The sequence below is a fragment of the Lindgomyces ingoldianus genome (genome assembly GCF_010093535.1).
Source record: "Lindgomyces ingoldianus strain ATCC 200398 unplaced genomic scaffold BDR25scaffold_21, whole genome shotgun sequence".
Lineage (NCBI taxonomy): Eukaryota > Fungi > Ascomycota > Dothideomycetes > Pleosporales > Lindgomycetaceae > Lindgomyces > Lindgomyces ingoldianus.
Window position 1 is genome coordinate 939,620 of NW_022985182.1, and position 21,878 is coordinate 961,497.

At 49.7% G+C, this 21,878-nt stretch overlaps 9 protein-coding genes across 9 annotated transcripts; 5 read left to right on the forward strand and 4 right to left on the reverse strand.

Moving 5' to 3' along the window:
• Positions 1-291: 291 nt before the first annotated feature.
• Positions 292-2,541, reverse strand: BDR25DRAFT_49812 (uncharacterized protein). Its single transcript, XM_033698661.1, has 4 exons — positions 1,833-2,541; positions 1,358-1,645; positions 1,072-1,301; positions 292-1,021 (listed from the first exon to the last, which is right to left on the reverse strand). The coding sequence occupies exons 1-4, from the start codon at positions 2,408-2,410 to the stop codon at positions 414-416; spliced, it is 1,704 nt and encodes a 567-aa protein (XP_033546309.1). The 5' UTR covers positions 2,411-2,541; the 3' UTR covers positions 292-413.
• A 712-nt stretch (positions 2,542-3,253) lies between these two features.
• BDR25DRAFT_304538 (CAT1 catalase) lies at positions 3,254-5,213 on the reverse strand. The gene has a single exon (XM_033690235.1). It carries the CDS (start codon positions 5,045-5,047, stop codon positions 3,359-3,361), a length of 1,689 nt encoding a protein of 562 aa, XP_033546310.1. The 5' UTR covers positions 5,048-5,213; the 3' UTR covers positions 3,254-3,358.
• A 1,469-nt stretch (positions 5,214-6,682) lies between these two features.
• On the forward strand, positions 6,683-7,352 carry BDR25DRAFT_289037 (uncharacterized protein; the record flags this gene model as incomplete). The annotated part of the gene is made up of 2 exons (XM_033688426.1): positions 6,683-6,832; positions 6,882-7,352. The coding sequence occupies 2 exons, from the start codon at positions 6,683-6,685 to the stop codon at positions 7,350-7,352; spliced, it is 621 nt and encodes a 206-aa protein (XP_033546311.1).
• A 4,514-nt stretch (positions 7,353-11,866) lies between these two features.
• Positions 11,867-13,865, forward strand: BDR25DRAFT_326269 (uncharacterized protein; the record flags this gene model as incomplete). Its single annotated transcript, XM_033692264.1, has 3 exons — positions 11,867-12,040; positions 12,681-13,056; positions 13,117-13,865. The coding sequence occupies 3 exons, from the start codon at positions 11,867-11,869 to the stop codon at positions 13,863-13,865; spliced, it is 1,299 nt and encodes a 432-aa protein (XP_033546312.1).
• Positions 13,866-15,734: 1,869 nt separating this feature from the next.
• Positions 15,735-16,230, forward strand: BDR25DRAFT_304539 (uncharacterized protein). Its single transcript, XM_033690236.1, has 2 exons — positions 15,735-15,860; positions 15,919-16,230. Exons 1-2 carry the CDS (start codon positions 15,752-15,754, stop codon positions 15,963-15,965), a joined length of 156 nt encoding a protein of 51 aa, XP_033546313.1. The 5' UTR covers positions 15,735-15,751; the 3' UTR covers positions 15,966-16,230.
• A 294-nt stretch (positions 16,231-16,524) lies between these two features.
• On the forward strand, positions 16,525-17,482 carry BDR25DRAFT_304540 (uncharacterized protein). The gene has a single exon (XM_033690237.1). It carries the CDS (start codon positions 16,803-16,805, stop codon positions 17,436-17,438), a length of 636 nt encoding a protein of 211 aa, XP_033546314.1. The 5' UTR covers positions 16,525-16,802; the 3' UTR covers positions 17,439-17,482.
• Positions 17,483-17,867: 385 nt separating this feature from the next.
• On the forward strand, positions 17,868-19,059 carry BDR25DRAFT_304541 (uncharacterized protein). The gene has a single exon (XM_033690238.1). It carries the CDS (start codon positions 17,910-17,912, stop codon positions 18,795-18,797), a length of 888 nt encoding a protein of 295 aa, XP_033546315.1. The 5' UTR covers positions 17,868-17,909; the 3' UTR covers positions 18,798-19,059.
• Positions 19,060-19,191: 132 nt separating this feature from the next.
• On the reverse strand, positions 19,192-19,716 carry BDR25DRAFT_372084 (uncharacterized protein; the record flags this gene model as incomplete). The annotated part of the gene is made up of 2 exons (XM_033697211.1): positions 19,192-19,609; positions 19,655-19,716. 2 exons carry the CDS (start codon positions 19,714-19,716, stop codon positions 19,192-19,194), a joined length of 480 nt encoding a protein of 159 aa, XP_033546316.1.
• Positions 19,717-20,883: 1,167 nt separating this feature from the next.
• Positions 20,884-21,819, reverse strand: BDR25DRAFT_315455 (uncharacterized protein; the record flags this gene model as incomplete). The annotated part of the gene is made up of 4 exons (XM_033691526.1): positions 20,884-21,150; positions 21,305-21,475; positions 21,716-21,735; positions 21,804-21,819. 4 exons carry the CDS (start codon positions 21,817-21,819, stop codon positions 20,884-20,886), a joined length of 474 nt encoding a protein of 157 aa, XP_033546317.1.
• Positions 21,820-21,878: the final 59 nt, after the last annotated feature.

Genomic DNA, 21,878 nt, shown 5'->3' on the forward strand with positions numbered 1-21,878 from the left:
CATTGGTGATCCGAGCACGTGAAGTTCAGTGTTCTTTTATTCGTGAGACCATGATTCCAGGTTTGCATTGATCCATACCATATTGACAAATATAGACACCCATTGCCCGTTACCATCGACCCTAGTGTTGACGAGGTGTAAGAAGTGCTAGAAAAAAATTGAGAAGACATGAATATCCATGCCGATGATCATCTATGTTGCCCAGCGACTATGCAGCGTGACGTCGAAGCCGAAATAAGTGGAGGGTATCCATACCAATGATAGACCATGAACCCAAAAATACGATTAAACGCCGATATCCAGAGCAAAATGCTGCTGCATATGCCAGCAGCCTATGCAGTATGCAGATGATTGGAACGAAATCAAAATGTTAAACGAACCGATTACGCTAGATGCTGTTGATGCTGCTCCAATCACTTCTCCGTCTGCTCGGCAATCATGCGCTGCCAGTGGACCAGCTCCCTGCTTAAGTCGTCCATCATCTGAAGCGTGTTGAGTTTCCTAAAGTGTTCAATATCATCCTCATTGTCCTTAGGCCCCTCCTGTTTCTGCTCGCCGTTGACCGCGGTTGGAGACTGAACAGACAGCGCCGACGGTGGCTTTTCCGCAGCCAATTCAACCTGTCGCTGGGTGATGTAGTTTTGCATATGGCCAGCCGGTCGTCGTATCTCGTTCCACGATAACTTCTCCAGGCGCCAATTCTTTGATTTGCCTGGCTTGTTTCCAGCGGCTCCGTCACTGCTCTCGTGCCCATTGCCAACCCCATTCGTGACAGATATCTGTGGAGAATTGGGCGTGTCGTTCGCTGCCGGGGACGCGCCGTTCGTTGCTGGTGTTGGGGCATCTCGCGTGTATTGATTCCGGCCAAGTCTACTCTGTCGTTTTTGTGGGGGTCGCCCTGACTTTCTTTGTACAGGCGCGGGTTTAAGGTCGGTGGAAGACGTGTCGGGGGCAACGGATTCAGACGCCGAGGGAGCCATTGAAGGGTCCTCTGCTGGTTCTACCTCGACCGTGTCCGGATCTGCTTAAATGTCAGCCACGACGCATAATTGTCAATCCTGATTTTCTTACCGTCGCCTTTCCTACGCTCAGCGCGGCCCTTCCTCCGATTTGCAGCTTCAGCCCGCTCTCGTTCGCGTTCCTTTTCCCTTAACTCTTTTTCCCGCTGACTCTTGGCCGCAGCTCCCCGAGGTTTCTGCTTGGGTGCGGTAGCCTTGGGTATCTCTTCATCAGACCATAGGACTGGGGAGTTGCTTGGTGATCTTGAACTTGTGCGCTGTCGCTTGCTTTCCTGTTTGATTCTGCAGCAAAGCTTGTCAGCAAAGCAGCCGGCTAGCGGGGAAACCGAGTCACTCACTCTTCGCTCTCGTCGCGTCCGCGCTTCTTCCTATTCCCGTTTTCCGAAAGAGTAGATGTCCCCTCATTCTTGCTCTCCTCCAACACCTTCCTAAGCACCTCGTCCTCGTCATAGGCGGCCCGACTATTCATGGTTGATCGCCGCTTGCCCAACGACTCGACGCTTGCCCTATTGTTTCTATCCTTGTCCTTAGGCGCCTTGCTTTCCGGTTCCTTTGACAAAGATGTCTTCCGGGAGGTCTTGGAGTGGTTCTGCTCGTAGACGGGGAGATAGCGCGAGTACTTTTGTCTAGAAGCGAATCCTGTCAGTGCTAATTTTATCATGAAGGGTGATGGATGGCGGTGCCACAGATTGAAGACCGACTAGAAGCCTTGCCAGCACATTCAGGTGAGTTGGCAATTAGAAAAGCGTGGTCGCTGGATCCAGCCGACAAACCCGCTATCGTGTATGGGAAGGAAAGGAATATTTCACGCACCCTTTCGAGCTCGTCATGAGCTTGTGCAGGTCTTTTCTGCACTCCTCGCAAAAGTACTCATCGGGGCTGGCAGCTTCGTCCATGATGCCGACGCAGCCGCCGTGCTGCCAGACCTTGCAGATGTCGCATTGAATGAACAGGCCACCTGCTTCATCATTCTGCACGTCAGAATCTGTCAATGAGGATGATTGACCATCTCTGGACTTGCCGCCATCTGAGGGTGCACCCGGGTACTCTTGCTGCCCGCACAGGCAGCGCGTGATCTCTTCCTCCTCAGCAATCTCGTCCTCGAGGTCCTCCTCGAGCTTTGTAGAATCGTCTTCGTCATTGTCCTGCTCGCGGGTTCGGCGTCGGGTCTGCGGCCGCTCGACCTGGGAGCCGCGATGGGCATCGTCGACCTCCTCCGAGGAGAGCGAGTGGGGAGTAGAGGACTTTTGGGGGCTAGACTGCTTGTGAATCGTTCTCGCCGCTCGTTCTGTGTGTCTAGATGAGGTGGACGACGAGGAGCCGCTGTGTGTTGCCGGTGCGCTGGAGGTTGGCTGGGTGGTGCGAGCCCGCGAGGAGCGTCGCGGCGACATTGTGACTATGCTCCGGTGCGACAGCCGATGGATGGATCAATGGTCGCTGGTGCCTGGAAGGGTAGTGGGTGCTAGCTACTGGGCGTAGCTCGACTGTGGGCGTGGGGAGAAGGTAGCGCTGCGAAGGCGGAGATTGCGGGACAAAAGCTTCGCGAGCTTCAAAGGGCGACGACGGGATGGATTGGCGATGCAACAAGAGAGGTGTAGTGTCCTAGAAGCATGGTACAGTCCTAAGCGGTGATCCGGGACAGCGAGCAGTGACAATGGGGTTTGGGCAACGGAGCTGGAAGCGTGAGGGAGCAAAGAATCTCATCGAGTCCAAAGTGGGCGCAAGACGCGAAACAATGGTTGATCTGTCCGCCCGTAGTGAGCGCTGCTACGGCGGGCCATATCCTCCAAAACCGCACGTGACATGGGGCCTCGGCATTACCCGGGAGGCCGTCGTCGGGGTAAGGAGGGGCATGAAAGGAGGATACACAAAGAGGAGTTCAAGTATCATTCTCGCCGGCCATGAATGAAGGGGGGTGGCTCGAGAAAGAGCGTGCAAGTCAAAGATCTGTGGTGACCTGGAGATGTCGCGCTCGAAGTGGACGAAAGTAACCGTGACCGCTACGGCTTGGCATGAGCTCCATTGGGCCTAGCGCTATCCTTGGAGAGGGGTTTTTCGCGCTTCATCATTATGAGTGGCTGCACTCTTTCACTTTGACGCGCCCTTGGTTGAGCGGCACTTTGGACGCTTTCACTCAAGACAGGGCCAGAATTCACTTTTTTGCGAAAACGTACTGATGATCACGTTTTATCAGTATCAGATTGGACTTGTTTGCAGATCATTGCATTCTCTTGCCTGCCCGCAGCATGCATATCCTCAGGAGATGTTGTGCCCATTCTGGTATTTTTCTTCCTATGCACTATCCCCATTGTTATCTTCCGTCCACTTCTACTAGTCCGCTAAGCGTTGTGTGTTCCTGGTGTTGGTGCTCCGTTATTGTCCACTGCACTGAAGCCAACCTTCTGCGTCATGCCGTTCGCAGCTCGCAGGCTCGGATCCTTCGCCATGCCGTTGTGTGTTCCATTGAATCGTAGGTTGGAGATCCCCGGGTAGCCCTTCACACCAGTGGCCTTCTCAAGACGAGAGGCGAGATCCTCTGAAACCTCGCGGAAGATACCGATCTGGCGTTTGATGATCTCTTTGTCGGAGCAGTTGGCCATGTGTCCGGAAACATTGCCGATGAAGCGTTCCTTGGCGCCATCATCAAATACCTTCTCCCATAGAGCGCGCGGCGCATTGAAATCTTCTGGTCGAATTTCAGACAAGAATGTGACGGCCTTGCCGGTAAAGTGGCCATGGGTCTTGTTGAGGTCGACAGTCCTGTGGCGGAACGAGACGGGCTCGATGGAGGAGAGGTAGTTCGGTCGCGCACCCTGGTTGTAAAACGCCATGCTTCCGGCTCGCTGGAAATTGGCCATTCTGTATGGGACTCGAGGAGCATTGACTGGAAGCTGCTGGTAGTTGACTCCAACCCGATGACGGTGGGTATCTGGGTAAGAGAAGAGTCGGCTCTGGAGGACTGGGTCGGCAGATGGCTCAATACCCGGAACCATATGTGATGGGTTGAAAGTTACTTGCTCGATCTCAGCGAAGTAATTTTTAACGTTCTCGTTAAGGAAGAACTCTCCGACCTTGCGAAGAGGAAACTGCTTCTGCGGCCAGATGTGGGTCAGGTCAAAGACATTGATCTTCTGCTTCTCCCAGAGTTCCTCTGCCTCCTTGGGTGTCATGGTCTGGACAGCAACATCCCATCCGGGGTAGTCGCCACGCTCGATGGCATAGAACAGATCTTTTTGTGAGTGGTCGGGAGACTTGGACGCCGAATCCGCCTGGGTGATGAACTTGGTTCCCTGCTTCGACTTGAAGTGGAATTGGCAGTATACCCAGTCGCCATTCTTGTTGACGAGCTTCATGGTGTGTCCGCTGTATCCGTGCATGAAGCGGTAGCCATCGGGAATCCCTCGGTCACCCATGAGGACCATGACCTGATGGATCGACTCGGGGTTCTGTGAAAGATAATCCCAAAACATTGTCGAGTCGTCAGCACCACTCAAGTTAGTGGCTGGGTGACGCTTCTGGGTGTGAATGAAGTGTGGGAATTTAGCCGGGTCCCTCAAGAAGAAGACCGGGGTATTGTTGGCAACCATGTCCCAGTTACCCTCGTCGGTTCGGAACTTGACCGCGAAGCCTCGAGGGTCGCGGGCGCAATCGTGGGAGCCAGACTCTCCTCCGACAGTGGAAAAGCGAATAGTGATGGGACAAGACTTTCCAGCCTGGAAGATGTCCGCTAGACACAAGTCATCCAGGGGGTCGGTGGTCTTGTAGTAGCCGTGGGCACCGCTTCCCTTTGCGTGGACGACACGCTCTGGAATGCGCTCACGGTCGAAGTGGGAGAGGAGGTCGATCAGGTGGAAGTCCTGGAGCAGAAGTGGGCCATTATCGCCAACTCGCTGCGACTCATATGGGTGCGCATAGGGGACGCCATTGCTTGTGCAATAGAGAGTGTCCTGCGACTTTGCGTTGCGGTCATCAATGTAGTCGCGGTACAGGTCCCCGTTCTGCTTTCCGTCTGCGGCTTGGGCAGTCATGGTGGGCAATGGGATTCTGATATCAGGTTTGATGGAAATTTGGTACAATTCAGATCGATATACAAGACCTAGCTACAAGCTGGCGGACTTGGGTTTAATATAACCCCCTCCCTCTCCTGCGGCGAGCATTGGCGTAATTGAGGCGGGGTGATTGGCTTTGGTCGTTCGATCGTTGCGGATGGTGTCGCAGTCAATGACGATTCTACTGGGCTTGCCGACCTTGCCCCGCAATCCCGCTTATTCAAGACCCCTGGCCAGACACCGATATTGCTAATCTCGAACATCGACGACGAGCACCTCCACTTTTCCAACTCTGCTGCCAGAGAGACCCCGCCGCAATTGGCTCGCCTCAGCAGCATCGTCAAGCAACGTTTGTTGCTCGACCGTTTTTGCCCTTTTCTCACACGCTATCCCGCTAGCTTCTCCTCATCACTCCCCACCCAGACACATCCAATGACAAAACGATCGAGCTCCAGGTGCCGAGGGACGCCTCCGCCGGGAGGACTGCATGCTGAGGAGTCCCAGGTTACAGGCGTGAAGCATTCCTCGAGAGGGGAAGCCTGCAGGTCCGCTACCCCTTCAACAAGTAACTGGTACCACACGTTTCTGCTCCACACACAGACAGCTCTCGTGGCACAAACATACCGTGTCATGACCTGAGGGGCGGGTATGCTTTTGTGTCAACTTGCTCTTTCTTCGGCCCACCTGCTCCCGGTCTCAAGTCGTCTCTCCGTCTCCCGTTAACTGCTTGGCCAAGCTCACGATATGCTGGCCACTCACATTCTTCCAGCACAAGCGGATCCGACACAGCTGCTGCACTCCGCAGTCACACAGCAATTGATTGCGCCGGCTGTACCGCCAGCTCGGAATTATCCTACATAATCGATAAGTCACGAAGCCCTGGTCATACGCCGCCAAGCATATGATTCTGGGGTCCGAGCGTCTGCCCCTGATTGGCTGCGCTGACGTTCCTCATTTGGATGATACCCTTCTCTTGTTTATCTGTCATGGTACCTAAGTATGGATGTACTCTTTTCCATTCTTCCATCACGATGGCTGTTACCGCCACCGTTGCTCCTCGTCTTTGAGGGCTATCATCTCTAATATTGGTCTGTTAAGTCATGGTTCACCATAGAAAGCTGTGGTCATGCCAATCAACTGCCTCCGTTCGTGCGAGTCCGCGAGGTTCCAGGTTTGAGTGCATGGAATGCTGCATAGAAGAATGCAGCGAGATCTGGTAGAACTGTGCATATGAATGGGCCGTCTTGCATTCATTGCTATCTCCAAGATACCAAACATGTTTCCAACGCCAGCATTGCTCCCCAGGGGCAACGTGTGAGTACTCCCATATTTAGCCTTCCAACCACCCCATTATCAGGCATGCTTATTATAAGACCAGCCTTAATCGGTCGGAGTATCACTACGGACCCCATCGTTTCAAGTTGAGCTCAATGGAAGTCCTCTCCAGACACTCGTCAGATTCGTTCGCCGACGATTCAACCGTTAAGACAACCTCACCCACATCGTCAACCGCAAGACCGAAGAAACGACCATGCTATACAAAACCAACGCGCGATCCAACTTCGTACATGACTGCAGGACTGAAAAAGTGAGAGCTTCTTGCCCTCCCACTCTATGCTGAGTTTAACAATACTCAGGCACTTCGAAGATGCTCAGTTTTCAGACCTTGTAGTGCGGTGTAGAGACGATGAATATCACGTGCACCGAGTCATTATGTGCAGCCATTCGCAGTGGTTCGCAAAAGTGTGCGCAAAGACCTCACCGGTACGATTTCCAAAGGTACCTTTTCGCGAGTTCCACTTATGCGTGCTAGGAGACGATAACCCAAACCATCGACCTGGGCGCCGACGACCCCGATGCCGTAGATGCTATGTTGCAATATTGCTATCAACTCGATTACGCCGACAAATTCCTGGGCTTAAGCAGTGCCGGCTACACCATATACACGCTCACACCTCACATTGACATATATCTCTTAGCAGAACGATATAGCATTCCAGGTCTTAAACAGCTCGCTCTTGAGAAGTTCGAAGTCCGAGCGGCAGTTTTATCTCGCGTAGAAGTCAACAAAGATAAATTCTTCCAGGCAATTCGGATCATATACGCCTCAACTCGACCTGGTGAAGATGATCTTCGAAATTCTGCAGTGAAGTTGTGTGCAGACCACTCAGAGCAGTATATTCTACAAGGCGGAAAGACTGCAGCGAGGGTGTTTAAGCTCATGGACGACATTCCTGCCTTCCGCATTGACTTTATTAAAGAACTAGCGTCAAGGCTAAAGTGAAGAAAGCAATCCAGTGGTTTGTGTATGATAGTGCATCTCTCAGCATTCCTCTCTAGCATCATCATCTAAGGCTTAGGGAATGGCTTCCATCGGCGTGACTAGGACTTTACATTGAGGGCCGCAGGGCAAACTTGGGTTTTCTTTAGTCGCCACCACGGCTTCCTTCGCCCTTTAGTTTCCCCAGTCATTTTGTATTTATTTCATTCACCGCCGTGAGCCGGTTGCCTTAGTAGCAAGCTTTCCCCCTCTTTCTCTCATCGCCGTCCACCTTTTCTCCCGCTCACTTGCTGTTACTTCTTTAAAAAATCACGGCACACACTCTGTAGCTCTGACGTCACGTGTCTGTCTATCGACTCTCGATCGATCCAATTGCCAGATACAGCCGATTACTACTAACATCACAACGCGAGAACTCAGTGAACAGCCTAATTCAATACGCGCCCGGCGATATGGCTACCTCTGACTCCTCACCGTCGCTACCGTTCGTCCAGGGCTCCTCACAACTCGACGACCCTTTCACTTGGTCGCAATCGATCAACGCACCAGCTCCCGATGCTTCAAATATGACCTTTATGCATTACCAACCGTCAAATCTACTAGTATATCAATGGCCCAACCCCCCATTTCAGCAGTCACGACTATCCAATTTCATCTGGGGGTGCATGTATGCGGAACTTCAAGCTTCGTCATCGCAAATCCGCCAGGCGCTAGTACCAACGTCTACCATCCTGTCAGCGCACCAAGAGTCAATGCAGAGCACTATTACCGAATTGAAACAAGAGGAAGAACTCCTGCTGCTTTCTCTCCTCGAGTCGGGACGATATTCAGACCTGATCCTTTTCTATGACAACGGCAACAAGCTAGAGTTAGTACACAAGGCAATTCTGTGTAGCCAGATCAGCTGGTTTTCCCAGGTCCTCGAGAATCAGGTGAGACTCCACTCCTTCAAGTCCGGCCAGTACTAACGTGCGGGTCTTCTCCACCTTTTTAGGTCCCCGGCTCTATATCACTCCAACTAGAGGCTGATTTCCCATTCGCGGTCAAAGCCATGCTTGAATTCATGTACCGCGGCACATACGCCTCCACATTCGCCGCCGCCACCGAATACCACCACCACCTTTCACTCATGGACTTCTCAGTCCACGCATACATTGTCAGCACAAAGTACTCCGTCCGCGCGCTGCGCCAATTCGCAATCGAGATATATGTTACCAAGGTACGTAAGTTGATTGCCCATTTCCGCGATTGCCCTGCCAGCACCCGCCAAGTAGATAGCTTTGTAACGTCGGTGGAGTTACTGTGGTTGGGGACAGAAGGGAGGGGGGATTGGATGAGGAGGGTGGTTTTGGGGGTTGTGAGGGAGGAATGGGAAGTGTTGGCGGGTTGGAGGGGGTTTGGAGAGTTGGTCGTGAGGAACGCGGAGTTTAGAGGTGATTTGGATTCGTATTTAGGGGAGAGGGGAGAGTATGTAGTGTGAGGGGAGGGTGAAAGGAATGTGTTCGGAAGAATGAGGAGTTAATAGAGGAGACAAACGGTGTGTGATTCAAATAGAATGGAACTCCCGGTCAGCATATACTGTCCATAATGTCCCCAACGTTGCGATGGTACACTGCTAGAATTGACATGGTGGAATCAGTATAATGAGTAAAAAGCTATTCTTCTTTCTTCGCCTGCTCAGTAAGGCAATTTCTTAGCTTTCTAGCCTATCTATACGCACTGCTGCACAAAGTATTGTTCTGCCTTGGGAGAGACTCTAGAGTCAAGGAGAACTCCGAATACTCTTAGCTGCATTCTCCTCTTGCGCCTTTTCCTCTAGGTATGTTCTCTATATAAAATTCTGTGTATTACACAGTACAATGTTCTACCATAAGATAGGTTTTAGAGTCGACAAGTAATCCAAACTATCTTAGCAGCACTATCAGAACAAGGTCCAGCGTGACTGGGTCTTGCTGCACCCTTTTCTCATGCTTTTTGCTTCAGAGTCTCTATTGAGAAATACCGTCCGTTCTTAACCCCCGCGCTCTCACTAACAATAGCTATCTTGCGAGCGTTGTAAACGCCAAGAACCCCTCCTCGGTGCACGTGAAGGCGTACTTCACCGCAGAGTGGCGACCCCGGTATGGCCCCCTCGAATCGACCGCCAAGAGTGTCACCCAATTAAGGCCAACTTCTCGTCAAATCCACCAGGTTATGCAGCAAGAAGAGGAGATGAAGAGGCAAGTGAAGACCGAGCACGAGCGGTTTGTCAATCAACAACTCCACATGATCATATACTAACTATAGCATACAAGACTACCCTACCCACAAGGCCAGGAGCGCGAGCAATGCGATATCGCCCATAGCAAGTTCCCGGGGGCCGGCTATACAATCGGTTACGAAACAAAGAACATCAGTTCGGCCTTGCCCGTTCAACAAACACCCTCTTTACTCCGAGAGCCGCAGCCGGAGGCAACCGTATTTCTACTGAATTGGTCATATGTATTCGTTTCGAACACTATGACTATAGTCACTAACGAATGAATCATTCCTACATATGGGTCGACCGGGACAACGGCTTTTGACAGATAGGTAGAGTCTGATTCGATGTTTTTTATGGTACCTCCAAGATTGCAGGCTTAGCTCAGGTATACCATTTCACTTTGGAGGGCACGCAAGCGCCTTAGCTAGTGAACATCTCCACAGCTGTGCTCGCACATGGGCCAATAATTGGATGCTTCCGGAATTAAAGTGCGGTTTGCAGGAGAGGATAAAATGCAGATGTGGAGCGGCTAGTTGGTTTAGGGGAGGCATAGATCTTACCTAGAATCCGTGTGATAGGCAAGGAACTCGACCATCATGGGCTTGTCTATTTTGATAATGTTCCGAGCTTCATAGGAAGTCACCAAAGTAGACCCCATAGTAACTACTAACGTCTACCTACGTAGTGGTTTTTTGAGCAGCTGGGGATTTTCCTGGTTTCCCGATATGGCAAAGATGTGCTAGAAACCCCCAATTGTCGCACTTCGACCTTCCGCCTCCACCTTAAGCTCGACCCACGAACTCTTCCTTCTCCACTCTGTCCCTCTACTTCAGGAGCTCTGTGAGGAGGATGGTGAGAGGAGTGGATCGAACGCCCATACAGCCTCTGCGCTTCTGTACCCTCGTGCCTCACGTTTCGGGGTGGAGCTTGCAACGTGACATTGGGGTTCCGCCTAAGGCTTTCGGAAGGGTAAAAACATAAGTGATTTGTGTTGTCTACGAACGCAATACTACTAGATTAATATTCACCTTATTTTATCGACATTTTCTGTGCTTGCCCACTTCGTGAATCGTCTTAGAAAGGCCCGTAGGACACAATGATGGCTGTTGGATCCATTAATTGCTCACTTGATTCAATAGATTACGATTGACACCGCGCAACATTTTTCTTCACTTATACCCTCTCAACCGGCCTCGAAAATGAAATTACCTTACCCCTGCAGCTAAAAGCCTACTCTAGCTCAACCCGGGTAACTCGATAGGACGTTATCTATTTCGACATGTCTACAGCTACGTAATTTTTGCATCCTTATAATTCCCCCACTGTCGACGGACGAAGAGGACACCTAATATAGTGAGGCAACTAACTGCAATTCCTCCAACTATTCCGCCTACTATTGCCCCGATAATTGCTGGCTTAGACTCGGAAGCCGGGATAGAAATGCTAGTGCCAGAAGGTGTTGGACTTGGGGTGGGCGATATTGATGGCGATGGTGACAGGGCCCCTGGTGTAGCAGTCGGATTCGACGCGGAAGTAGTTGAAGAAGAACTAGAGGAAGGTGTTGTTGTGGCTGCTGTGGTCGGAACAGCAAACAAGCTGTCAATTACGAAACTTCGGCCACAAGCAATGTACTCGAAAGATTGGTCAGGGCCATTAATTAGGAGAACAGTGGAGCAGAATTCCCTCGCATTGCTAAACCGCCAACAGTCTGTCAGCAAAACTGGCTTTGAATCTCCCTGAGAGAGATATCATACCAGGAATAGGTGATCATATCAGAATGTTTAGACAATCGACCACATCCGTTTGTGCAGGAATGACTATCCAAGCAATACCCGGCGAACCCGCAATCCGTTGCTCTGACTACATCTGTTGTGCAGAAACCCCACAGCCCATTCGCAGTATCAACCCTACATCCAAATCCAGAGTCTGCTGTTCGAATGAGTGTGGGATCGCCATTTAGATATCCGCAGGTCGACACGATAGATGTGACTTGCCGATTTTCAAGCCCTTGGAAGGTCCCGAGAGCTACCGTAGTAGCACTCGATTCTTGTGTAATTCGGTTACGAAGTAGGGCCGGACTAGAGAATGCAAGGCCTGAGATATAAAAGAAGAAAACGGAATGTAGGAGATGATTCATTTCACCAAAAGAGGGAAGATAAATGAATGACTGAGCTCCCCAAAAGTGTTTCCAAATGATGGAAACCGGTATCAAGGACCCTACGAGAAGTGGTGAAGGCATGATCTTGCATCGATTATTGACTCCTGAGTCAACCACATGGACATTGCGATACCTCCGGCCAATTACTTAAGTGGTATATATCCCCCAAGGGGCCAGGTAGATAAGATTTCTCTTAGTACTGCATGCACCCCCTCGGAAAGAGATCGGGGGCTAGCAAGAGTATTGGATTCCGTCGGCCATAGGGTCCAAGCATCTTGCGAGCTGAATGTTGTAAGAACCTTAACAACGGGTGGTTCTCATGACAGACTCTGGAAGAATTTGTGTAGAAACTTGAAAGAATAGAAGATAAATGTATGGGTCAGGAGGTACTTCTGCTCGGTACTTTAGGGTATTTGAGGAAATGGAGTTGGGGCCGGGAATCTAGTACCAAGATGAGACTCGCCCGAATAGACCCCACGAAAAAGTGCTGACAAAAAATTTCTATTTATTTATTTACTGACATGGAATCTCGCTTACGTTTTCTGAAGCGCCCGCTTATTGTTGCAAGGGTTGCGAGAAGGACAGTTTTGCATTGCAGCTTCACATGAGGCGGCGTAGTTCCTCATGTCCTCGAAGGACTCGTCTGCGCCATGCTCGCATGTACTTAGAGATTTCATAGGTTGCATCTTCTTTATGGTTATTTCTCATTTCAATCTCGCGTCGAATAACATGGTTCATTCTACATTGCGATGAGGAGGAGCATTCGATCAATTTTCCAGGCTTTCGGCCTGCTTGCCGTCATATTATTCCTCGCTGTTTGTTCGAGGTACTCCCAATATGGCTATGATGGGTTGCAAGCCAAATCTGTCGGTTTTAGAAATTCAGTTCCCACTTTAACAGGTATCCATCATATCCCTTTATGTGTTTTTAGATCTCGACTGACGATGGAGTAGAAGAAGCGAAGACAGCGACTAAAAATGACACTCTCCTTGCCCAGGCACCCTCATATATCCGCGCTATCCTGGATCCAGCGGATACAACCTTTCCTCGGCTGGAATGTCCCTTCTCGAATGTGGGCCGCTACACTTACCTTAACGCCTCCTCCAACTCGGATACCACCAGACTACCAAAGTACTTCTTCGCCCTCGACCTGCACCAATGTGTGCAGCTACTCCCTCGCTTAATTGGTTCTATAGTGGAAGCAATAAGATTTCTTGGGCCAGAGAATTGCGTGCTCTCGATCGTCGAAGGACGATCCGACGATGGTACATTCGAAGTCCTCAAGGAACTTCGTGGAGACATCGAAGGTCTCGGAAGCCGATACATCCTCCAGTCGAGCGACATCAACCCCATGGCATAGGGGACAGACCGGATTGAAGCTCTTGCTCTGCTTCGGAACTTAGCTGTGAAGGACCTTGTCGATAACCCGGCAAATTATTCCCAAGATACAACAGTTATTTTTTCGAACGATATTGCTATGTGCATGGAAGACATTCTAGAGATTGTCCACCAGCGGGCAATTCAAGGCGCCGACATGACCTGCGCTATGGATTGGACATATGTTAGTGAAAATCCAACTTTCTATGACGTGTGGATCGCGCGTGGAATGACAGGTGATTCATTCTTCCACATCCCCGAAGACGGCAGTTGGGATCTTGCATGGAATCTTTTCTGGAATGACGAGAAATCGCGCTCGCGATTGATGAACTTAAAGCCATTCCAGGTGTTTTCATGTTGGAATGGGATGACAGCATTCACTGCGAAACCGCTCATGGAGGGTCAAATAAAGTTCCGAGACCATTACCCAGAAGAATGCTTTCAGGGAGAACCGAATTTGTTCACAAAGGATATGTGGTATTTCGGCTATGGAAAGATTGCCGTAATACCCAGCGTCAATGTGGAGTACAGCGATAAGGCTGCAAAGAAAATCAAGGCCTTGAAAGGGTACGCTTCAAGACATGTCGCTAAAGAAGGAGACGACGCTAGGATTGAATGGGAGACTACGCCTCCAGCAAAAGTTAAATGCATGCCTGACTTCAAGCGCCAGGAATTCGTTGCTTGGGATGAAGGGTTGACACACTTTGGGCAAGAGAGTAATTATATCACTCGGAGATAAATCCACTAGAACGGGAGCACGGCTATTTTCAACAAGATACCCTAAACAACGCCAATGAACTCTGTAAAAAATTTTCAGTATTGGTGATGATATTCACCTAACGAACCGCTGAGAAGGTCGGAGCTCGATCACACAGCCTGGGGGGGATCTGCTGAGTAATTTTCAGATAGATCCTCTTCGTTGAAGGCCTCCAACATACCTGATCAATTACCTTTCTGTACCAAATTTTGTATCATTTACACAATTACAATATAGAGTAGACACAACGACGTTTCTTCTCCACTGGTCGAGGCATTCCGCGTACAGCCTAGGCTAGTCCCCCAGATCTCTACTCTTGGTCAGAAGATTTGGTATGTTACTGTGAATCCGATTTCGTATGAACCTGATGTTATATGGATATGTTAAGATGGGAATTTTTTACAGACTCGACGGCTCTCTCAACGTTGAGTCGGCGTTGGGAATAGTCTGTGCGCTGTGCATGAGCATATTCAACCCACGCCTGGGCACCGTCCGAATTTGAATGAAAGTCTCTTTGTTGAATGTAACTCAGAAAAATTCTTTAGTTTCGTACAGATTATGATTTCACATGCAATCAACAACTCTCCGAAGATTTTTAGGTTGATAAAATATATCGATGTTGCCAGCCTCAGCCTAGCTACATACCCGACATATGCAGGCTAATATCAGAGCGCCATCAATCCTAAGATCCTCCTAATTTTGACATTCAAATTCCCCTTCCTATGGAACATCCCCATCACTACCTAGAAAGCATGGCGGTTAGATCTCGGAAGCCTGAGGATTATCTTTGCTTTCGGTGGGAATGGTATCGATGGTAATTGTCTCACGGTAGCCTTCGCAGCAAGGCTGAGAGTACTTAACGAATTTATTGTGTGACCCAGGTCCCACTAGCCCGTTTGCAGCGGCTTCAGGAAGGTTAATGATATTACCATCCAGCGTGGAAGTAGAGATTAGAGAGATGCGCGTGATATCTAGCTTTTCGCTGCATTCCCATGGAGCTGAGAATATAGGTATGAGCTCCCAGACGCACTTCTACACCAACCAACTTCAGACCCCAAGCTCTTACTGCAGGTGGGGGTCTTACTTTAGGCAGAATATATCCAAAGACAACATTTGAGCGACAACGTGGAAGACCATAAGTCCATACATTACCCGACCCGTTCAACTAAACTCGCCACCAGGGCCCTTAGATCCTCAACAGAAGAACTAATGACACTATCACAGCTACAGCCCTCTGGGTTTGTTACTCGACTCACATCCAAACCATGTTCAATAAGTCGGCATCTAGAATTCCGGTAGGAGCCAGGTTGAATTCGTAGCTACATTAAGGTCGCCGGGAAACGCGCAACGTGAACGTCGACCTCCCAGAGAAAACTAACTTTGCCAGTGGAAGGGCGGCCTCCGGCGTAACGTGTGCGAATTGACAAAGGTGACACTCTAAGTTACCAGCTAATTTCTTTTTCGAGCGTAGTGAGGGATATGGCTTTACTGTAACTAGATAGCTATCGATGGTCAGAACTACAAGGTCCATTTGGTCTAGCAGGTGACGGCTTTGTGAACGGGGTGGACTACTCTTCATGAGAGCTGCCACTAGAAGGGGGGTTGAATGCCTAGTTTTAGTGGTTTCACTGCGCAAGATCTGTCACTTCCGAGATTCTGTGTTCCAAAGTTTATGGAAGAGTACTCCTCAAAGTTTTTCGCCCTAGAACTGTACTTCGTTTAGCCACTACTTTTCATTTTTCACCTTTACGTTGAAGCTGATTGGCTGGCAGTTTAGTCCCCCAAGGCCGGCTGAGTATGATTCGGACTCGAAGGTTCCACCCGAACTACACCCACGCGACACAGTACCGAACCAAAGAAATATACAGATGTCGTTCTACGGCAGTGGTCCTGTACGATCTCTTGTCGTGCGTGGTCCTCCCTTTCCCCCACTCTCACCGAGAAAAGCAAGTGGTAATCGTCCGGAGGATGAGACCGGTACGTGCCGTTTCGTTTCAGGAGCGGGTGCAACATCTGATTGTCTGCAAACGTCCAGGCTCATCTTACGTTCCTTTGGCCGTACGCCCCCCACGACGGAGGTGATACTATTCCTGGTTCCGTACCTGACATCCGTCGCAATTCCTATGGTTGGCACGCCTTGGGCGTCCAAGGGAAAGCCGTCCACCAACCCTTTCTGCCGTGACATTCCGATGCACGATTTGCTCTGGAACCTAACACTTGCTTCATGTTAGCGCACTGGGTAAGGATCGACAAGGGTTATCGCAACGAGCCTAGCGCGCGCGTCTTATCGATACTGGTCCATCTGCAGGAACCAAAGACGCCAGGGGGAGGACGTCAAACTTTCAACCACCACCGCCAATGGTCTCGAAGGAAAAAGTAAAAATTCTGCAGCCATACAAAAGTGGAGCAACGCCAGAAAATTCAGCTCGGCACTCTGCGTGTGGTTCTAACCTTCTGTGACAGGCCGCACCTCTCACGCCTCTCCACGACATGCGACATGCTGGAGTCCGTCAGCGACGGAAATTGCTTTCACACATGGCGCACATGAGAGCTGTGGCTACCTCAGCCCAAGAAATGGCTTGTATGTAGTATAAATGGGGGCCTCTTTGTCTTTTTGTCAAGTCTTCTTCATTGTGTGCACTGTAGCTGTAAAGTCCAGTGAAGTCCATTCTCTTCATTTTCACTCCTTGCTAACTCTTTGACCATTCACTCTTTGATTCCAGAGACGTACACTCTTTTACAGACTCTTGGAAAAATTTCTCTTCATCTCTATACCACCTTCATTTTAAAGAACCAGCGCTCTCACGTCTCCGTTGATTGTGAGCTCCAGCTTTGAAGAGCAGATTTGATACCTACCAACCACCAACTACCGATTTTTATCAAGATTTGACATCTTTGGCTACCACTACCACTGTCACAATGTTTTCTATGATTGCCAACACCCTTGCATTGGCCTCTATCGCTGCTGCTGGCACTGGAATCTCCATTACCCCTCACGATCAATACTCCAGTTCCGTAGGCGTGTTAGGCTGCAAGATCAACACCAATCGTGTTGCCTACTGGCCCCAACAACCCGGTTGCAATAGCGTTTGCGTTAAAGTGACTGCCAATGGTCGCTCCCTCAATCTCCTCCAAGTCGACACCTCAGGCGGGGCCTACGACATCAGCTACGATGCATGGAACTGGCTCAGCACTGGGCAAAATGCAACAGCCTTGCCGACAATGGGCGGAGGCATCCCTGCAGAGTATGAGTCCGTTCCAATGGACGAGTGCAAGGACCTGATGAAGGATGACAAATTGCCTCTCATGGCCGCCCACTCTATCAACTATTACGTTGGATGCCCCGCAGGCTCCTGGGTCCATGAGAACTCCCAACTTTGGAACATCCAGAACTCGGTTTGCACGCTCGGCTACAACGAACTCTGCACGCTCGACCTTGCTATCAGCAACCAACCCAGCTGCCCGCACATGCTTGGTGATCAGTCTACGCTTGCGGGTCAGCCCGTGTACAACGTTGCATACGGAACCGGCAAAGAAAGTCTCGCACTCCAGTAAATGATGTGCGAGCCACCGCGATTGTGTGGCAGCGTGATTTTCGGGGAGAGATTTTGGTGCTTCGCTTGAGCATTTCTCTGTATATATTTAGTCCTCGATTTTGGAATACCAAAAGTTTGTGACAGAGCTCTCATTCTTTTGACTCGGACTTGCCATTAGAATTATGAGTGCTCGTTCCACTCCAGGGGTTAAGAAAGCTGGTCCCCTCACAGAATTCAATTACTACAGCCTGAAGAAGGCCCCATAACCTGTCATAATCTGCTACCTATGGTGTCTTCTAGAGACGAAACATTGACGGATCAAAAAGTGGCTGAGGGATGATGGGTTCCTAACATAGCTTAGCCTTGCCCGCCGAAAGAGGACTAGTCTCGCTGGTGCCTCCAGGGCTGATTTCCGTCTCCTCCATCAAAACCGCCAGAGGTCTCCCAAAAATAATCCGCACTGTTGTATCGCAGATTTTCATAGTTCGCAATGCCTGGGGAAACTATATCCGTGAAACCCATTCAAGCTTTCGAGCTCCATCCCACCCCAATCCCAACTACATCTTTCTTTACTCTCCCCTCCTCTTCTAGAAAATTAAGCACACGAATCCTCAGCACGCGCAAAACCCATTCTGTTTCCGATTTCGATTCCGGAAGTGACAATACAAATACCCCAGAATACTACATTGACACCTCGGCCTCTTCCTCCCTCCTCATCTGGCCCCTGAACAACTCCCAAGCCATCAGCATCTTCCCCGGCTCTACTTCCATCTCTTCCATCTCCAGCCGCCAGGCTGAAAACAAGGGCTCGATATCCCAGGGTCATGCCATGCTAGGGAGATTTATGTGCACTATGGGGGGCATTAGTACACGTGACCCTCTTACGACAAACAGAACGCCGGATTTGTATGTCTCGAGTGGATTAGGTCATGGAATCTGGAGCGATCCGGTATTGGAAGAGAAGCTAAGGCTTCCAGGAGAGGGTGAGGGAGAAGCTGCGGGGTACGGTATCAGGGGAAAGAAAGTGAAATGGCATGCAGCAGGGTCGAAATGGGAGGCTAGGGTCGATAAGAAGGATTGCGAGATTGAGTGGGAGGGGTGGGGGTATCCTGAAGGTGGGAGTCTGGTATTGACCGGACGGGGGAATGTACTTGCATTATATAAACCCAGGTGTGCAAGCTGGGTGAAGCAGGGTGGTGAGGCAAAGGGGATGAAGTCAGAAGGAGATGGGGTTGGGATAGGGGTGTTGGGAATTTGTAGTGAACGGATTGATGAGGAAATGGCGAGGCATCTGTTGCTGTCCGCTGTTGCGATTGAAGAGCAGATTATGTGGTCGAAAGGCTTCAGGCCAGAGCTTTATCATGCGCAATGGTCATAGATCCAGCAGCTGAACTCAGCGTCTATGTCTTAGAATATGGAGGAGGTGGGTCGATATCCGATGAAAATTCCGGCTCGATGGGATCATCCGGCGTAAGAGGGGCCCTGGGTTCGGAAGGAGCCCTTGGCTGGTGGCAAACCATGGGCAAAAGCTGGATCGGCCTATTCAACACCTCAATTTCAAACACTTTCCCTGCACACTCCACCCATAGCATAGCGCTCATCTCATATGTCATTGCTAGGCCGTGGCTCCGAAATGTTGGTGGCATCGTATTTACCACAGTAAGATTCGATGACATCCTCAAGTGACATACCATCGTACATCACAAATCTAACATTCCCGGCCGCATCGAACTTCTTGTTCAAAAGATCAAACTTCTCCACAAGTACGCTCCTTATCTCGTGCACTTTGCTGGAAAGCACGGGTACGCGGAGGGTAACTGCGCAAACATTTTGACACGGACGCCGCGAAGAGTGACGGGAGGTGGATCAAGGACAGAGTCGCTACGGCCGAGATGAATATTAGATAGTGTAATGGGGAGCTTGTCGCCAACATGGGCTGAAGACGGGGCATTGACAGTGATACTGAAAATTGCGAAGGGGTCGGAAGGTCTTTCTTGATCAAAATAGTTCTTCATGCGGGACATGAAGTTCCGCTGCCTAGTAGCTGTTGTAGGGTCGAGGATTCGTGTCTGACGTCGGAGCCAGATGGGTTTTCCGGGGAGCATTTGTGCGGACGGAGGTGCCCCGGGGGTTTCTGGAGGTGCAAACCTGAGCTGTTTGTCGTACTTTGATATCTCGGGAGAAGAAATTCTTAAATCCGGTAGCGTTAGCCTCGAGATAGTAACAAACTCTTACACGCCCTTCTTCAACAAACAAAGACGACGGAAGCGCATGACCCGGCTGATTTTCAGAGTCATTGCTAGGTTTAAATTCTACCCCCTTCTGTAGACCGGGCCCCAACAACACTTTTTCTGGGAATCGAAACTCAAATGGAAGGGTCACATGAGTGTCCCCCGTTTTATAGAGGCTGACCAAGTCCGACCCGGAGAAGAGTTCTTGGGTATAAGAGAACAAGTAGAAATCAGCATGGTCGGTATGGTCATTATCTGCGCCACTTGTGACGTAGAATTTTGACCGGCCTCTGAAGCTTATGGTGACGCGTGTGGGGGTCCTTTATGCTTCTATCCGGACGGTTCCAAGGACTCGGTCGCCGCAACTGTAGAGTCGATGTGGAGACGGGATGGAAACGTACAAGGGGCCGGGCTGGGAATTGTAGAAATCCATGAAGCCTGACGGATTGTAAAACTGAGGGCCGATCACGTTCTTCAAGAAACTGTATCGAGCGACATAGACAACCGTAGGTGAAACTGAAAAAGTTGACGAGAATCAAAGCTCAAGTCCATTGCTTTCGGTTTATTTTTTGCTAGTGAAAAACTACAGAAATGGATGAATGCTGATAGCCTGCGTTATTTTGAATGATATGTGACATTCGAAGGATTCTATCCCTTGGAAGTCACTTTTCATAAGGATAGTACACGTTCTTTCATTCACTCTAGGGTTTGTCTGGTCAGCGCAGCCTCAAGCATAGCCATCTATTATTGCATGATGAATTTCAACGGCATCTAAGCAATGAGAGGGGCAAAATGCATAATCCATAATTGAAAAACATATTAGAATAAGGGCTATGATAAGATGGAAGAAGCTCAGGGACTAACGCTTCCAAGTCTTCGTAGACGCTAGACCATATCAGGAATGACTCTGAGGAGTTTCATGGAAGGCTCCTCATCTCTCGTCAGAATTTCAGCCTGCCTTTGGGCATCACTTAATCTGACTCAAATGCCCTACCTTGTTCTGACTCCAGTTTAAATTTGAGTTGGAATGTAAACCCTCCACCTCCACAGATCGATTCATAAATACAAAGCAATCTACAATATTCCTAGCCGCTAATTCCACAACAATGTTCGGCTCACAGGGGGACTTAATGCGACAACATCGCCCATATGATTTACTCGTTCCTCTCAACAGTGTTGACCTCTAGGTGGTATCAACCTCAATCATAGAGAACTTCAGGCCCTATGATAAATTTACGTTGCATGAGCTACACTGATCAGGTTGATCTCAAGTTGTGGTGGTGTGGTGCGTTGGCTGGGAAACTCGCCCGGTGAACTATCCACGTTTTGGGCCTGCTCTAGCCAGCGTTGGCTAACATTCTGCGATTCGTGCAGCTTTGGTGCACTCCAGATCTGCTTCTTTAAGACTCCTGCTTGCCTTATCTTCTTCCTCTTCCTCTTCCAACTTCCCTTTTCGTATATGCTGCGCTCTTTACATTTGTTTCTGATCAAGTGTGTTATCTTGGGAATGATTTCATATTTACTACCTTCCCCCCAACCAGACTTTCCTCCTCCTTGGTAATGTTGCACTGACAAGGCCAGACTAATAATCAAGTCTTCAAGAGAGATTAAGCCTCCGGATCTAATCAGATCTGGATTATACTACTTCACCGACTAAAATATAGCTAGTCTCGACCGTTGCTGTCCCTGGAAATGCGATCCAATTTTTTATTTCGCAGGACAGCTTGTCTCCAAGGCGCAGGAGATCCAGTGCCGCTTCAGCTCCGTAGTAGAGCACAATGGCCTCGAAAAGACCATCAAAGACCTGTCTCAGTTGACCACTTAACTACAACATGATATCAGTACTTCAGGGCCAAGTACGGCCGAAAACGAGCGCGCGGTTTGCGATTTATGTTCAAAATGTGTGGAAGTGGCAAGGAAAAAAGTATTTGTATAAGGAAGATATCCTATCATAGATTAATAAAATAGCTCAGATATTCTAGGATATAGGAGAGTAATACCCTGATACCACACTATCTCCCAACGTGACTGAGTATGTATTCTACGAGCATTCCAGACTACTTACGGTTTCCTTCAACGGACTCGCTAGCCATTTATTAAGCTTTTGAAATGCTATGGACAGAACCAGCCGCCGCACCAAACCCTGGGCACACTCGCAGATCCGTACATTTTAGCACAGAGGGATACGGAGAGAATGCGTTCACTGATGTTCAGAGGTTTGTTGTTGT

What these genes read in the sequence shown, in the direction of transcription:
- BDR25DRAFT_49812 (XM_033698661.1), bottom strand. Translation starts at nt 2,410, where the DNA reads ATGTCGCCGCGACGCTCCTCGCGGGCTCGCACCACCCAGCCAACCTCC. An exon ending in CTCATGACGAGCTCGAAAGG is followed by an intron (nt 1,646 to 1,832) that starts GTGCGTGAAATA and finishes ATTCGCTTCTAG; the next exon opens with ACAAAAGTACTCGCGCTATC. An exon ending in GGACGCGACGAGAGCGAAGA is followed by an intron (nt 1,302 to 1,357) that starts GTGAGTGACTCG and finishes GCTTTGCTGCAG; the next exon opens with AATCAAACAGGAAAGCAAGC.
- BDR25DRAFT_304538 (XM_033690235.1), bottom strand. Translation starts at nt 5,047, where the DNA reads ATGACTGCCCAAGCCGCAGACGGAAAGCAGAACGGGGACCTGTACCGC.
- BDR25DRAFT_304539 (XM_033690236.1), top strand. Translation starts at nt 15,752, where the DNA reads ATGTCGTTCTACGGCAGTGGTCCTGTACGATCTCTTGTCGTGCGTGGT. An exon ending in TCGTCCGGAGGATGAGACCG is followed by an intron (nt 15,861 to 15,918) that starts GTACGTGCCGTT and finishes GCAAACGTCCAG; the next exon opens with GCTCATCTTACGTTCCTTTG.
- BDR25DRAFT_304540 (XM_033690237.1), top strand. Translation starts at nt 16,803, where the DNA reads ATGTTTTCTATGATTGCCAACACCCTTGCATTGGCCTCTATCGCTGCT.
- BDR25DRAFT_304541 (XM_033690238.1), top strand. Translation starts at nt 17,910, where the DNA reads ATGCCTGGGGAAACTATATCCGTGAAACCCATTCAAGCTTTCGAGCTC.